This window comes from Ascaphus truei, chromosome 3 (assembly GCF_040206685.1).
Source record: "Ascaphus truei isolate aAscTru1 chromosome 3, aAscTru1.hap1, whole genome shotgun sequence".
Lineage (NCBI taxonomy): Eukaryota > Metazoa > Chordata > Amphibia > Anura > Ascaphidae > Ascaphus > Ascaphus truei.
In genome coordinates this window covers 167,784,436-167,797,897 of record NC_134485.1, presented here as the reverse complement: position 1 = coordinate 167,797,897, position 13,462 = coordinate 167,784,436, and the positions used below count along the sequence as shown (strand labels likewise).

Below are 13,462 nucleotides of genomic sequence, written 5' to 3'. Positions count from 1 at the left end.
GTAAATGTTCGGATAACGGCTGCTTCAACTGTACACAGAGAATGTGTGAAGTGTGGATGTAATAGCACCCAGAAATCAGTAGATGAAGATATGTTAAGGCCCTAAACCCATGCAGAAAACCCACATTTTTGCTGAAGAAAGTGAAAATGGCATCTAGCAAGTGCTGAGTGTGGAGTCTGCCCCATCGGTTATGAAAAGATTGCTGGGCTGTGTAAAGCTAACACCATAAGCAAAGTGCTGAGTTTCAAGTTTTCCCTGCTGGGTTTATAAATGGCCGACATGAAATGTTTTTTGTAATGTATGTAACCATACAAAACAGTGTCTCTTCAGGCCATACGATGATGATAATGATGATTACGTCAACGACTCGTATATGGCCTCAGGAAGAGAGTTGTACCCGCAGATACATTTAGTATGCTGGGCCTGTCATTACTAGGTCCCATGGAAGACGTGTGTCCCCAAATTTTCAATTACAAACAGCTTCAATAGCAAGCAACGTGAGCGCAGGCAAGATGTGGAAGCTGATACCAGTGAGTGTGTGCCCAGTACTACTGATCTCTCAGGGGCTACTAAAGCAAAGAGAAAGAAGAAGAAAAAGAAAAGTATTTTACAAGTGTTTCTTATGCTCTAGAGTGACTACGGGTACTGCATACACACACCTGTGGCTCCAGGAGATCTGAGTCTCCGCTAGCTGGGAGCCTGGGGTAACAATTATCTTATTGGCAGCGCCTCCACTTACCCAGGATCCCCATCGTGTAAGATTCCCCTGGGCAAGAACAATAGCAACACACATATGATGGAAACCATTTACTGTAATGCATAAATGAACCCTTCTAACACTATCATAGCAATAACACATTCACTAACTTATACTATCCTTAGCTCTAGTGGCTCGGCCACTCTCGTAATGATTAATGTCACTGTCCCGTCACCGCGTGCCCCCACACCGTGTCCATGTACTGTATTTGTATATTGGCTCAGTCCTTTTGCCACTTCACTTAGTGTTCCCAAAGAGTGTTCCCTAAGGCGGGATCAGCGCCTGTTGACCGGTGTTGGTGCACTTTATTAAATACCTTCCGGTCACTGCGGTGACCGGTGACAACTTCAAAAAGGATCCTTCGATCCAGCGCAGTCTGTCCGATGTTACGATGCTCAGCAACCTGGTCCCAGATGACTAGCAGCAACCGCAACTCTGCGCACTTTGTCCCTATCTGCTATACAGTAAGGGATGATGTCGCTATCACTACAGTGCGTCCCTGCAGCACCACAACCTACGGTGACACAGGGAATCTCTTAGGGCCCTCAGGGAAGATCTAACCTATGCAGGTGGGTCACAGACCCCCTGCACCCACACTACCTCTTCCCTTGCTCCTCCGGTGCCCTCTGGCTAGCGTGTACCCTCCCCCACGCTTCCCTTTCCTGCCTCCCGCGAATCCAGCCCTCCCATTGGATCCCTGGCATCAGGTGACTCCGCTAAGGCTCCTGGGAGTTGTAGTTACTGGCCGAGCCTCTACCTTATTGTCCAGACGTTCGCGCGCTTCCACTGCGCATGCGCGACCTCTCTGCTCTGACAGTGCCCCTCACTATTGCGCAACATGGCGACACCCTGTACTGTCGGGCCGCCGCGGAACCGTACCCCACTCCCTCTGGAGACACACTGCAGCAAAGGGAAGACAACTAACACATTCCTACACAAGAAACAGAGGAAGTGACCGAACCACTTGAGCATGCGATATCAGGATAACATGTCTCAGAAAGGTGCCGAGATGTGTTGTAGAACAGAGTGATGGGTGAAATTGTCAAGGGAATGGCGGCAAAGGAAAAGGAGGAGCAAATGGTAGCTGAATCCTTGATCCAGGATAAATAGGCCTTAATTTCTGCACTCCAAACTGCCCGCCATGTTTATGAAGACCTGCGGGAGCAATTGGATAAGGAGCGAGAAGCTAACGTTGAGGTACAGAGGTGTATACTCCCAGCTATACAAGAGTACGAGGCTTTGCAGAAATCACAGCGTGTCTTACGGAGGGAGTTGGAAGAGGTGACGACTAGTCTGGAAAAGGCCAACACCGCAATTGCTACCATGGAGGAAAAACAGAACAAGTCTGACAAACTGATTGCTAACCTAAAACAGAAATATGGGAAAGCTCTACAAGAGGTTCACGCTCTTAGCACAGAGGTGGTACACTCACTCCAGGAGGGCCACGGTCTAAACACAGAGCTGGGTATGTTGAAGGAAACCCATGAGAATTCCCTGAGTGATTTAGAGACTAAAGAGAGAGAATGTAAGTCTGAAAGAGGAAAATTCAGATGTGTCTGACCTTCCAAGGAGAAGCAGTGGGGTCCTGCAAGAACCACCCCTGAATTAATGGGCAATAGTCCTATTAGTCAAATCTGTCTAATACCACTTTTGCCCACTGAGAAGCATTAAAATAATACATTTATCAAAATAAACATAACAATAAAATAAAGAAAAGAATAAAGAAAAAGAAGAACACCTAATATAGCATAAATACAGAACCTAATAATTTTTTAGTACAATAAAATGGTGCGATGGGACCTAGGGGAGTCCCTTAAATTCCCTAATGAGCAACAATACAAACAAACAAAAATACAAAAATGTATTTCAAGAAAGACCAAACAAGTAATCTCTGAAGAAATGCAATCATTTATCAATTTAATAGTAAAGCATACACTGTGTGGCCATGTATTTCCAACAATAGCAGTCAACAAAGTAAGCTATACGAAGAAATAACTAGTCCACAAAAATGTACATACAACACTTAAGTAATAATCCCTGAAGAACAGGGCATTACTGGCCAATAATGCCCTGGCTGGAAGAGTTGAAGGCCCGAGGCGAAGCAGAGGGACTTTAACACAGCCAGGGCATTATTGGCCAGTAATGCCCTGTTCTGAGGGGATTATTACTATTATAGGCTAAATGTAGGCTTGTTTCATAAAGAAGATACTTTTGTATAGTTGTATAGATTTTTTTTAAATTAAAATAAAATGGTAAATACATTAAAGCACCTCTATATACACTTACACTGCAGCTATCTATAATCCACACACTGCCGCCCCCTCTGTGTGTACACACACACACACACACACACACACACACTGTAGCTACATCCAAACGCTGCTGCTAGACACACACACTGCAGCTCTTCACACACAAGCTGCTGCTACACACAAACTCTGCAGCTACACACACACGCTGCAGCTACACACACACGCTGCAGCTACACACACACACGCTGCAGCTACACACACACACACATGCTGCAGCTACACACACACATGCTGCAGCTACACACAAGCTGCAGCTACACATACACACACAAGCTGCAGCTACACACACACAAACTGCAGCTGCACACACACAAGATAGACAGAAACTGCAGCTACAAAAAAACTCTGCAGGCAGACACTTACTTTGCAACTCTCCCTCCTCAACTCAAAGTGGAGCTCTGTTCATGGAGGGAGGGGGAGAAGTCACTGACAGGCTGCTGCTTCCTGACCAATCCCCTGCCCTGTCTCAGAGCTGTTCTGACAAAAGAAAATGCTGATTGGCTAGAAATAAACACTTTGCAAGCAGCCAAAAATTCTGGGCATTACTGAATGAATAATACCCGGAATTCTAACCAATCAGAGAGCAGGGATTTCAATAATGCCCGGAATTTTACTGCTTTAGCCTATAATAGTTGTTAACATATACTGTAAGGCTGTAAGTAGAAATAACTAGCACACAGAAGGAGGAAAATTATCCATAAGGGAAAAAAATGTACAAGGTAAAAAAAAACTATCCACAAAGGACACTAAAGTCACACAAAGAAAAAAGGGAAGGGGAAACAAAAATACCACTAATAATGACTGCACAATGTGATAAAAGAAACAGACAAGATATAAAACAATACAAATCAAAAAACAGAACAGCAAAGTGAGCTACTATAACATGAAATGTGTAAAGGGGGGCAACGTTTCAGGAGTATCCCCTTTCTTCAGGCCCGTTCCCACCAAGAAAATTAATGTGGTACTTCCCTTATCTATTGAAATAAGCACAGAATCACCCTTCTTTGAGACAGCTGAAGGAATTCTATAGCACACAGATTATTATAAAAATATAACTAGCCTTTCAATTCATTGGTGGCCACTGTGACTACCTAAGCCCTCAACAAGGGCCTAGATAGACACATTGGAAATCAATGAATACGCTAAATAAATAAAAGTACTTACCCCTGCCAGGATGAAGGCTGTTCTCCTCATTCTCAGGGGCACCAGCAGATAAATTCAATAAAGGGCCAAAGCACAGCTATTTTTAAAAAATCCTTCTGCGATGGCCAATAAAAATAAAAAAAACATTACAAATCATTGCTGCTTGATGCAACAAAAATAAAAGATTTTATTTACATCATGAGTGAGAGAAGTGCATATGTTGGAAATATTTTGAAGGTAGAAATGACAGGATCTCGTGAGAAATGCAGGAGATGACACCTAGACAATGGGTTTGAGGTGTTGATTGTGTTTTTGACAGTGAGAGAGAGTGTGAGTATAGCGGTAGCAGTGCAAGGAGGGAACAGTATCGGTTCTATTTTGGACATGTTACGCTTCAGGTAACAGTGAGACATCCAGGAGGAGATTGCAGATAGACAGTTGGAGACACTGGAAATAAGAGAGGGGGAAAGGTCAGTGAGCAGAGAAACATTTGGATGTACAGATGATACTGAAAGCCAAAAGATTGACTGCATACAGAAGGGTCCCACATTATCAGCCACGTGTGTATGAGAAGGAGTGTACAGGGCACACAGAAGAATAGGTGGTGGAAAGGTTAATACCCTTCACCTTGTGAGGCCCAGGAAATGACACCTAAGTCTCAGCTTCTGCCTAGAATGCAAGGATTGTGCCTAATCAACTCTTTATTAGGACTTGGGGTTGAAAAGGGAGCCCGCAGACAAGCTAGCAGAGACATGTACAGTCTTCAAGGGAGCAGGTTCCAGGAAAGCTTACCTGGAGGGAAAAGCTGGGACTTCCATTCTGCAACGCAGCTGAGGAGGTTTATTTATTTGGCAGAGTTACAGTACGCTATTTTGTTTAGTTGTATTCCACTAATGATGTACAAGTGTATTGAAACCTACTTTCCCCCATCTCGGAAATAAAGAATTAACTTTAACAGAAGTTGACATGTGAAACTCCTTACCGACCTTACCCAGGAGGTCGTCCCGTCACAGTGTATATTACATTATTTTCTAATCTATGCTATGCCGTAAGGCCCTTTACAACATATTTACATAAATGGGTTGTAATGTTTCTTACAGCTTAACACTTCATAGTAAATACTACCCAAAATACTGTATGTCACCATGTTGTTTCAGAACTCAGGACTGTGTCTCTTTTTATGTGGTTTTGTATTCATTTTCCAAAAGTGTGTTAAGACAGAGTTTCACTCGGTGCTCCTGTGTGTGTCTGTGTCTGTGACAACGCTATATGTATAGTGTAATAAAAAAACATCAATTTAGATGAATAAATGAAAAAAGAAAATAATAATTATAAATAAAACCTTGAATACAGACAAAGGTGAATTGCAGCTCAACCTTCACTGGACCTCCATTGGTGGTCCTCCGTTATTGGAGCAGCAGAAGAGCCAAGGAGCGCAGTTCAAAACTGTGTTGTCATATTAATAAAAACCGCAATTACAGAAGAACTTTTACTATTTCTAACTAACTTCCCACTATTGATAAACTCTATGTAGCCAGGTCACCTGTGGCTACTTTTCTTCCATTGCACTGGCAATAAGCCCTGGTACAATCAGGCTGCCAGTAGTTGATATGGGGTTTTCCCCCTCCGAGGAGCTGCACTTCAGTGACAGCGAGAGGTGGTGACATCAGGCCTGGGTATGACCAATCATGAGACAGACCTGGTGCCCTCCGCTGTACTTAAGGGCAGTGCCTCTACCCACTTGAGAGGGGCAGGTCACACAGCCAAGAGCCTGATTTATTGGGCCTTTTCTTGTCCTCTTCCCCCTCTGGAGAAAGAGAGTGTGTACCATACATCTGCCCCTGATAGACGGGCAGGGAAGAGCGGTGACTGCTGCGGATGCCCATCCTTCATTGAGTAGCTGACAGTTGCTGTACTGGGCAGAACCCTGCCGTATATTGTGCTGCACAGAGAGAGACAATAAACCATTCTTGTTATTATACCTCTAGCTTGGTTGGTGAGGTAAAGGGGAGAGGTGGGTGAGGTATGGGGAGAGGTAATCGGTTCTACCATGGGAGATCATCTTCAGTTCCCTGGAGCCTATGGCAGATGGAGGTGCTGCACTGCTAAAGGTATGTGGATAATGTTCCCCAGAAACCTCATCCTGTGTCCCCACTACCATCGGCGGATGACTCAGCCCTCCTGTTTAGCAGCAGGTATCATGCACCACATACGTAGTAATGGCCAAATCTCTCAGAGGGTGGGTGAAACACTGTTACATGTACAATTTCACGAAAAGTGTAAGATCATCGATCAGTCAATGATTCAGGGTTTCTGTAAAGAAAACGTTATTGCAACCCACCTGAACATTTATTGCATGGGGTTACAAATGAGGAAGATAGGATGCATGCTGAAAATGGTGTGGAAAATTTCTTAAGACATACAGTATTCACATAGGAAAGCAGGCTCTTGGTAATCAACTTATTGACAAGTATAGAGGAGATCAACTGTTGCATCTTCACTTTTTTCAATCAGAATTCTGTATTCATTTTTAAATATACACAGATCTTTTGTTAGACAAGTATTCATGTAGCAGATGATGTCCTTTTCAGCATATTGGTTGCCAGGTGTCCAATATTGATCTGGACTATCCTGTATTTGGACACTGTCCAGTAAAAAATTAGAGGTAGTACTGGACATGTATGTGTCTGGTACTATCTCTCTGGACATAGTGACCTGACTGGCTTGAGGGGGCTGCGGATTTCCCTTAACAGTGAGAGAGCAGGGCTGTTGCTAGGCTTGGCAGCTTCCTCCATCCTGATTGGCTGCTGCTGGGTAATGCAGCAAATCAGGAGAAGCTGTCAGGAGCCTGGAGGTGGGGCCAAGGGGCAAAAGAAACAGCATGGAGCGGTGAGAGGTGAGCGAGTGTGTGTGTGTGTTTGTCTCGAGCACATTGTACCTTTCACCATCATGCCCAGTTTATTGGAGAAGACACCTGGTATCCCTATTTAACAAAGTGATGCAGACTCCATCTGAGATGAACAGCAGTCAGGGTATCAAATGATTATGGTGTGCTAAAGATCTTGAGAGCTGAATTCAACTGTAAAATTATGAGGCTCATACTTGTTGGATAAAATGGGTAAAAACATGTATATTTCTCTTTTAGGTCTCTCGGCAGCTAAATTGCTAGTGGAATCGGGGTTGAGTGCAGTAGTGTTAGAGGCACGTGACAGAGTTGGAGGAAGAACTTTCACCGCCAGGGTAAGTACTCTGTACCTAAAAGGTTATGACAGCAAATTCAAATGTTTGCCAGTACACCACATCAGCAATTTTGAGTAGAAGAAAACTATTCCTCCTGAGGGGACAGAATTGAGGTTTGTGAAGCCCCATGTACATGAATGGCGCTATATAAATAAAGACATACATACTGTGCTCGGTCCATGCTTTTCATTGCCCAAGGTGAGCTAAGTGTCACGGATGCTCACTACAACCTGGACTAGACCGCGGGGCAAAGGTGGGGAATGTATATAACCACTGCCCTAAACCACAGGGACTGGTCCGGATAGCAGATTCAGGGACGTGTAGCCGGGTCAGGGTAGTAGAGTGTAGATAGACGAAGGTACTTGACATGATCCGGGGGTTGGAGAGAGGAGAGTCATTGTGGTCCGTGAGCTGAGGTCGGGGAATGGAGAGGGTAGAATCGTCGTGGTCCACTAGCCGAGGTCGTGGAGGGAGAGAGCAGAAATCCGATAACAATCCGTAGTCCAGGATACAGAGAGAACGGGTCAGGCACAAGCAGGGTCACAACAAAGTTCAGCAACAGGAACAAGAACTCAGGCTGCAATGAGCAGATGTGACGCGTCAGGGAGCCGGGGCTTCGGCACGATCCTGAATGTACCCCCCTCTTCAGGGGAGACCTCCGGACGACCCTGGAATGGCTTTGAAGGTTACTTGCGGTGGAAGGCCCAAGTCAACCTGGGAGCATGTACTTGTTCTAGAGGGATCCATTCACTCTCTTCTTGGTCAAAACCCCTCCAATGTACGAGGTACTGGAGTCTCCCTCTTGACACCCTAGAGTCAAAGATGGTTTGGACCTCAAATTCCTGTTGACCCTCCTCTAAGATGGGCCGCGGGGCTAAATCCTGGGCAGAAGATTGGGGATCCGGTAGGAAAGGTTTCAGGAGGAACATGTGAAAAACTGAAGGGATTCTCATGGTTGGAGACAACTTCAATCGTTAGGCGACAGGGTTGACTTTTTCCAAGATAGGGAACGGTCCGATAAATCTAGGCGCAAATTTGGGTGAAGATATTTTGAGGTGAATGTTCCTAGTAGAGAGTCAGACCTTTTGGCCAAGGGTAAAATTGGGAATCTCCCGGCGGTGACGATCGGCTTGTCTTTTATATAGAAGAGCAGCGTGCCTTAAGTTATCCTGGATCCTCTCCCACGATCTCTGAAGGTTTGGGACCCTGTTCTCTGCAGCAGGAACTCCAGAACTAGGAACTGGGGATGGGAAGGTGGAGGGATGGAAACCGTAATTGATGAAGAAGGGAGATTGTTGGGTGGATTCATTGCGTGAATTATTGTGAGCAAACTCTGCCCAAGGAAGGAGTTCTGCCCAATCGTCCTGGGAGTCTGACATGAAACAGCGGATATACTGCTCAAGTGAATGATTGGTCCTCTCGGTTTGCCCGTTTGTCTGTGGGTGATTGCCGGAAGAGAACTGTAGTGTAATGTCTAGTTTCTTACAAAAAGCTCTCCAAAATGTAGAAACAAATTGCGACCCCCGATCGGAAACTATAGTTTAGGGTGTCCCATGAAGCCTGAAGATCTCTTTAGTGAAAGTCTCTGACAGTCTGCCGCCATATGGTAGACCTCGGAGAGGAATAAAATGTGCCTTTTTTGAAAAGCGGTCAACCACCACCAAGATAGTGTACATGCACTTTGATTTGGGTAAATCTACAATAAAGTCCATAGAGAGATGTTTCCAAGGACGATCTGAGATGGGAAGGGGTAGTAAGAGGCCCAGAGGTTTATTGTGGGGTGTCTTGTTCTGAGCGCAGGTAGTACAAGAAGACACGAAGTTCCTGATGTCCTTGCACATGCCTAGCCACCATAAAGTGTGTTCCAAGAGGTCGATAGTCCTACTTGTGCCAGGGTGACCCGCTGTCTTGGATGTGTTTCCCTATGTATGTATCTATGTCTTTATTTGTATAGCGCCATTAATGTACATAGCGGTTCACAGCAGTCCCTATTCCATAACTTGCCTGTGGAAATTGGACAGAGTAAACAGGCATCCTTCTGATACCGTAAGGCCTTCAGGAATGTTGCTCTGAGCCCTTGTAATGTCTGGTAGAGCGCTGACGGTGTTTCCTGAGAGGATACAGGCCGGGGGAAGTATGGTTTCCTAGTGATCTTTCAATTTATCCTCAACTAGGAATTGCCGAGAGAGTGCGTCCGCCTTAATGTTCTTGGAACTGGGAATGTTGGAGATCACACAATTAAAACAGGTAAAGAACAAAGACCAACGTTACTTACAGGAACCCAAGCAACACGCCCCTTCAATATAGAGTAAGTTTTTGTGATCTGTTAAGATGGTGATGGGGGTCTCTGTACTGTACCTTCGAATAGGTGCCTCCATTCTTCCAAGGCCATCTTAATAGCAAGAATTTCTCGATTACCCACTTCATAGTTCCTCTCTGCGGCCGAAATTTTCTTAAAGAAAAATGCACATGGGTGGAGCCTTGCCTGAGGTTCTCTCCTCTGAGAAAGTACTGCTCCTGCTCCAACATCCAACGGGTCTACCTCGAGGGTGAAGGGTAACTAACGCTGGGTTCAAATGTACCAATAAAGGTTCGGAGATGAAGGCCTTTTTCAGTCTTTCAAAAGCTCTGATGGCTTCAGGAAGCCATTGGGCCGGGTCAGCACCCTTTTGGGTCAATGCAGTGATAGGTGCTACCACCGATGAGAACCCCTGGATGAACCTCCAATAATAGTTAGAAAATCCAAGGAATCTCTGTACCCCCTTGAGGGAAAGTGGACGTGGCCAGTCAATGATCACCTTGTCCGGGTCCATGGCTAGTCCTGTGTTGGATATGATATATCCCAAAAAAGTAGTAGAGGACCGGTGAAACTGGCATTTCTCCAGTTTGGCGAAGAGGTGATTGGTGCATAATCTTTGGAGAACTTGATCATATTTTCCGAGTACTTTGAGGCATCTTTGGAAAAAATCAAGATGTCGTCTAAATATACGTCCACATATTGATCGAGTAGATCCCTGAAGATTTCATTGACAAAACCTTGAAACACTGCGGGTGCATTACAAAGGCCAAAGGGCATCACCAAATATTCGTAGTGCCGGCGCTAGTGTTGAAGGCCGTCTTCCATTCATCTCCCTGACAGATCATTATCAAGTTCTATGCTCCCCACAGATCTAATTTTGTGAAGATGGTGGCCCCTTAGAGTCTATCGAACAACTCAGAGATTAAAGGCAAAGGGTAACGGTTCTTGACTGTTATTTTGTTGAGCCCTCGATAATCAATACAGGGCCTGAGCGAACCATCTTTCTTTTTGACAAAAAAAAATCCCGCACCGGCGGGTGAGGAAGATTTCCGGATGAAGCCCCTCAGAAGCTTTTCCTGTATATATTGCCTCATAGCTTTGGTCTCCGGAACAAACGGGATAAGAACACCCTCTGGGAAGAGTGGCACCAGGTACGATATCAATAGGACAGTCGATAGAACGATGAGGTGGAAGTTCCTCAGCCTGTACTTTATCGAAGACGTCCCGGAACTCGTAGTACATCTCAGGCAATTGGGTCCCTGACTCTGGCCATAGCACCCCAGCGAGACTCTTGGGAGTAGACAGACATCTCTTTTGGCATGGAGTACTCCTACGGATAGGCAGGGTGCCAGTCCAATCAATGTGGGGGTTATGTCGCTGGAGCCATGGTAGTCCCAGAATGATATCCATGGAGGAGGTATGAATGACGTCAAATTGCACAGTTTGTAGGTGATGAAAGCGAGTTGAAGTGGGCGTCCATTGATCACTTCAAGGCCAACTGGGGAATGGTTTTCAATAGGGGTATATTATTCCTCTGTGCAAACCCCTGGTCGAGAAAATTGCCCCCTGACCCAGAGTCCAGGAAGGCTCGAGTGGTCGTCCTAAAGCTGTCCCCATATAAGGTAACTGAGATATAGATCTTGACTGGAAATTTGGAAGGGGAGGAAAAAATGGTTCCCAGTGTGGTCCCACCGACTTTCTATGGGCGGTGGCTTTTCCCGGCCTCATAGGCAACCAAGTGCCCACGATTACCACAATATAGGTATAATTCAGAGCGGCGTATACACTGTCTCTCCTCGGTGGACAGGTAGGTGAGTCCTAGTTGCATAGGTTCGTCCAAGGCCACTGAAGGGGACTCACCACTCACCACAGAGTATGGGTGTTCTCCGTGGATGCCTTCCTCTCTCCATCCTTCTCTCCTAGAGGCGTTGGTCCATACGGATACAGAGGGCCACCAAAGCTTCCAATCCAGTTAGTCTTTGAGACTCTCGGAAAGCCCTTGCCAAAATGCCGCTGTCAGATCTTCATCGTTCCACCCAGTCTTGTTGGCGATGGTACGAAATTCGAGGGCATAGCGAGCAACCGTACGATTACCCTGCAAAATATTCAACAGAGAAGAGACCACAGTTACCTTCCTCCCAGGCGTATCGAAGACCCTTCGGAATTCTGCGGTGAACCGGTCGATGTCCGAAGTTCTATCAGGTCTCCGCTCCCAAATCGGTGAGACCCATGCCAGCGCATCGTCCGTCAGAAGGGAAATTATGTAAGCCACTTTAGAACGTTGGAGAGGAAAGTGTGCAGCTAAGAGCTCAAAATGGATGGAGCACTGGTTAAGGAAACCCCCAAACCGATTAGGAGTAGGAAGGCATGGCTCAGAATTTGGGGTGTGAGGAGCGGGGGAAAATGCCTGTGCTGCAGGCGTGGGAGTGGTAGGCTGACGAGAACTAACCTGGAAATCTAGGTCCCCTAGAGAGCTTTGGAACCCCTCCATCTGTTTACTTTGATTCAGGCACCCCTCCACCTGCTTAAACATATCCTCAATTCTCTGCATTTGCAGAGTCACCTCAGCGGGGTCCAGGTGTGTTTGGCTGAGCATAATGTCATGGATGCTCACTACAACCTGGACTAGACCACGGGCTGAGGTGGGGAATTAATATAACCACCACCCTAAACCACGGGGACTGGTCCGGATAGCAGAGTCAGGGACGTGTAGCCGAGTCAGGGTAGGAGAGTGTAGATAGAAGAAGGTATTTGCCGTGATCCGGGGTTGGAGAGAGGAGAGTCGTCGTGGTCCGTGAGCCGAGGTCATGGGAGGCAGAGTGAAGAAATCAATAACAAGCCATAGTCCAGGGTACAGATAGAACAGGTCAGACACAAGCGGGGTCACAACAAAGTTCAGGAACAGGTACTCAGGCTGCAATGAGTACTGTGCACAAACAGTCTATGCTCAGCAACTAGCAGAGGGCTGAGTGAACATAAGAAGGGACAGGCAGCCAATAGGGAGGGAGCAGGAAGCAGTGGACTAGAAGTAAGTGGATAACCGATAGGAGGATGTTACCTGTGACTCAGGTGTGGCACAGCTGCTGAGGATTTTCTTAGATCGCGGGAGGCGCGCGACGTGCATGTGCGGAAGGTGCGCCGTGTGCATGCGCGGGCAGCACGCGACTTGCAGTAGATGCGCCGGTGGAGCCAGGGGAGGGAGCGTCATCACGGGCAATCGTTATCACGGGCGTGCGTCTGTTTGGAGCTGTGCGCTTAGCATGGGAGCCGCGCGTGTGCCTGGGAAGCTGGCGTGACACATCAGGGAGGCGGGGCTTCAGCGTGATCCTGACACTAAGGTGAGCTCAAACACATTAAGGACTACATTTAACAAGTAAGGCTGTTCGTTTTATGTACTGTATATATTTATAATTTTATTTACATGTCGCCATCCGTTTACACAGTTCATTACAAAATTACAATACATGAAAAATAAAGTACAAAACACGGGGACACCTTTTAAAAGAACAGAAAGTAAGCTTATTTTACGGCACCATAAACTGCCTTATGGAATAGCACAGATTGGTAAATAAAGGCCCAAGTCTTCACACATCAACCATCAACTGCAGAGAAGTAGTGATACTAAAATAATTGAACAATAATTATGTGTTTTTGCTTAGTGACACATACAGTATAAATAATATTGTCTATTATCATCTTTATTCTATGGCC

General features: G+C 45.9%; 1 protein-coding gene across 3 annotated transcripts in view; it reads left to right on the top strand.

Moving 5' to 3' along the window:
• Positions 1 to 13,462, top strand: part of LOC142489265 (amine oxidase [flavin-containing]-like) — a 160,449-nt gene that overhangs the window by 47,897 nt on the left and 99,090 nt on the right. For all 3 annotated transcript variants that reach the window (XM_075589732.1, XM_075589731.1, XM_075589733.1), the window contains one exon: positions 7,358 to 7,452. In XM_075589732.1, the coding sequence (XP_075445847.1) occupies positions 7,358 to 7,452 (95 nt within the window). Of the gene's footprint in view, positions 1 to 7,357; positions 7,453 to 13,462 lie in introns of those variants that run through there.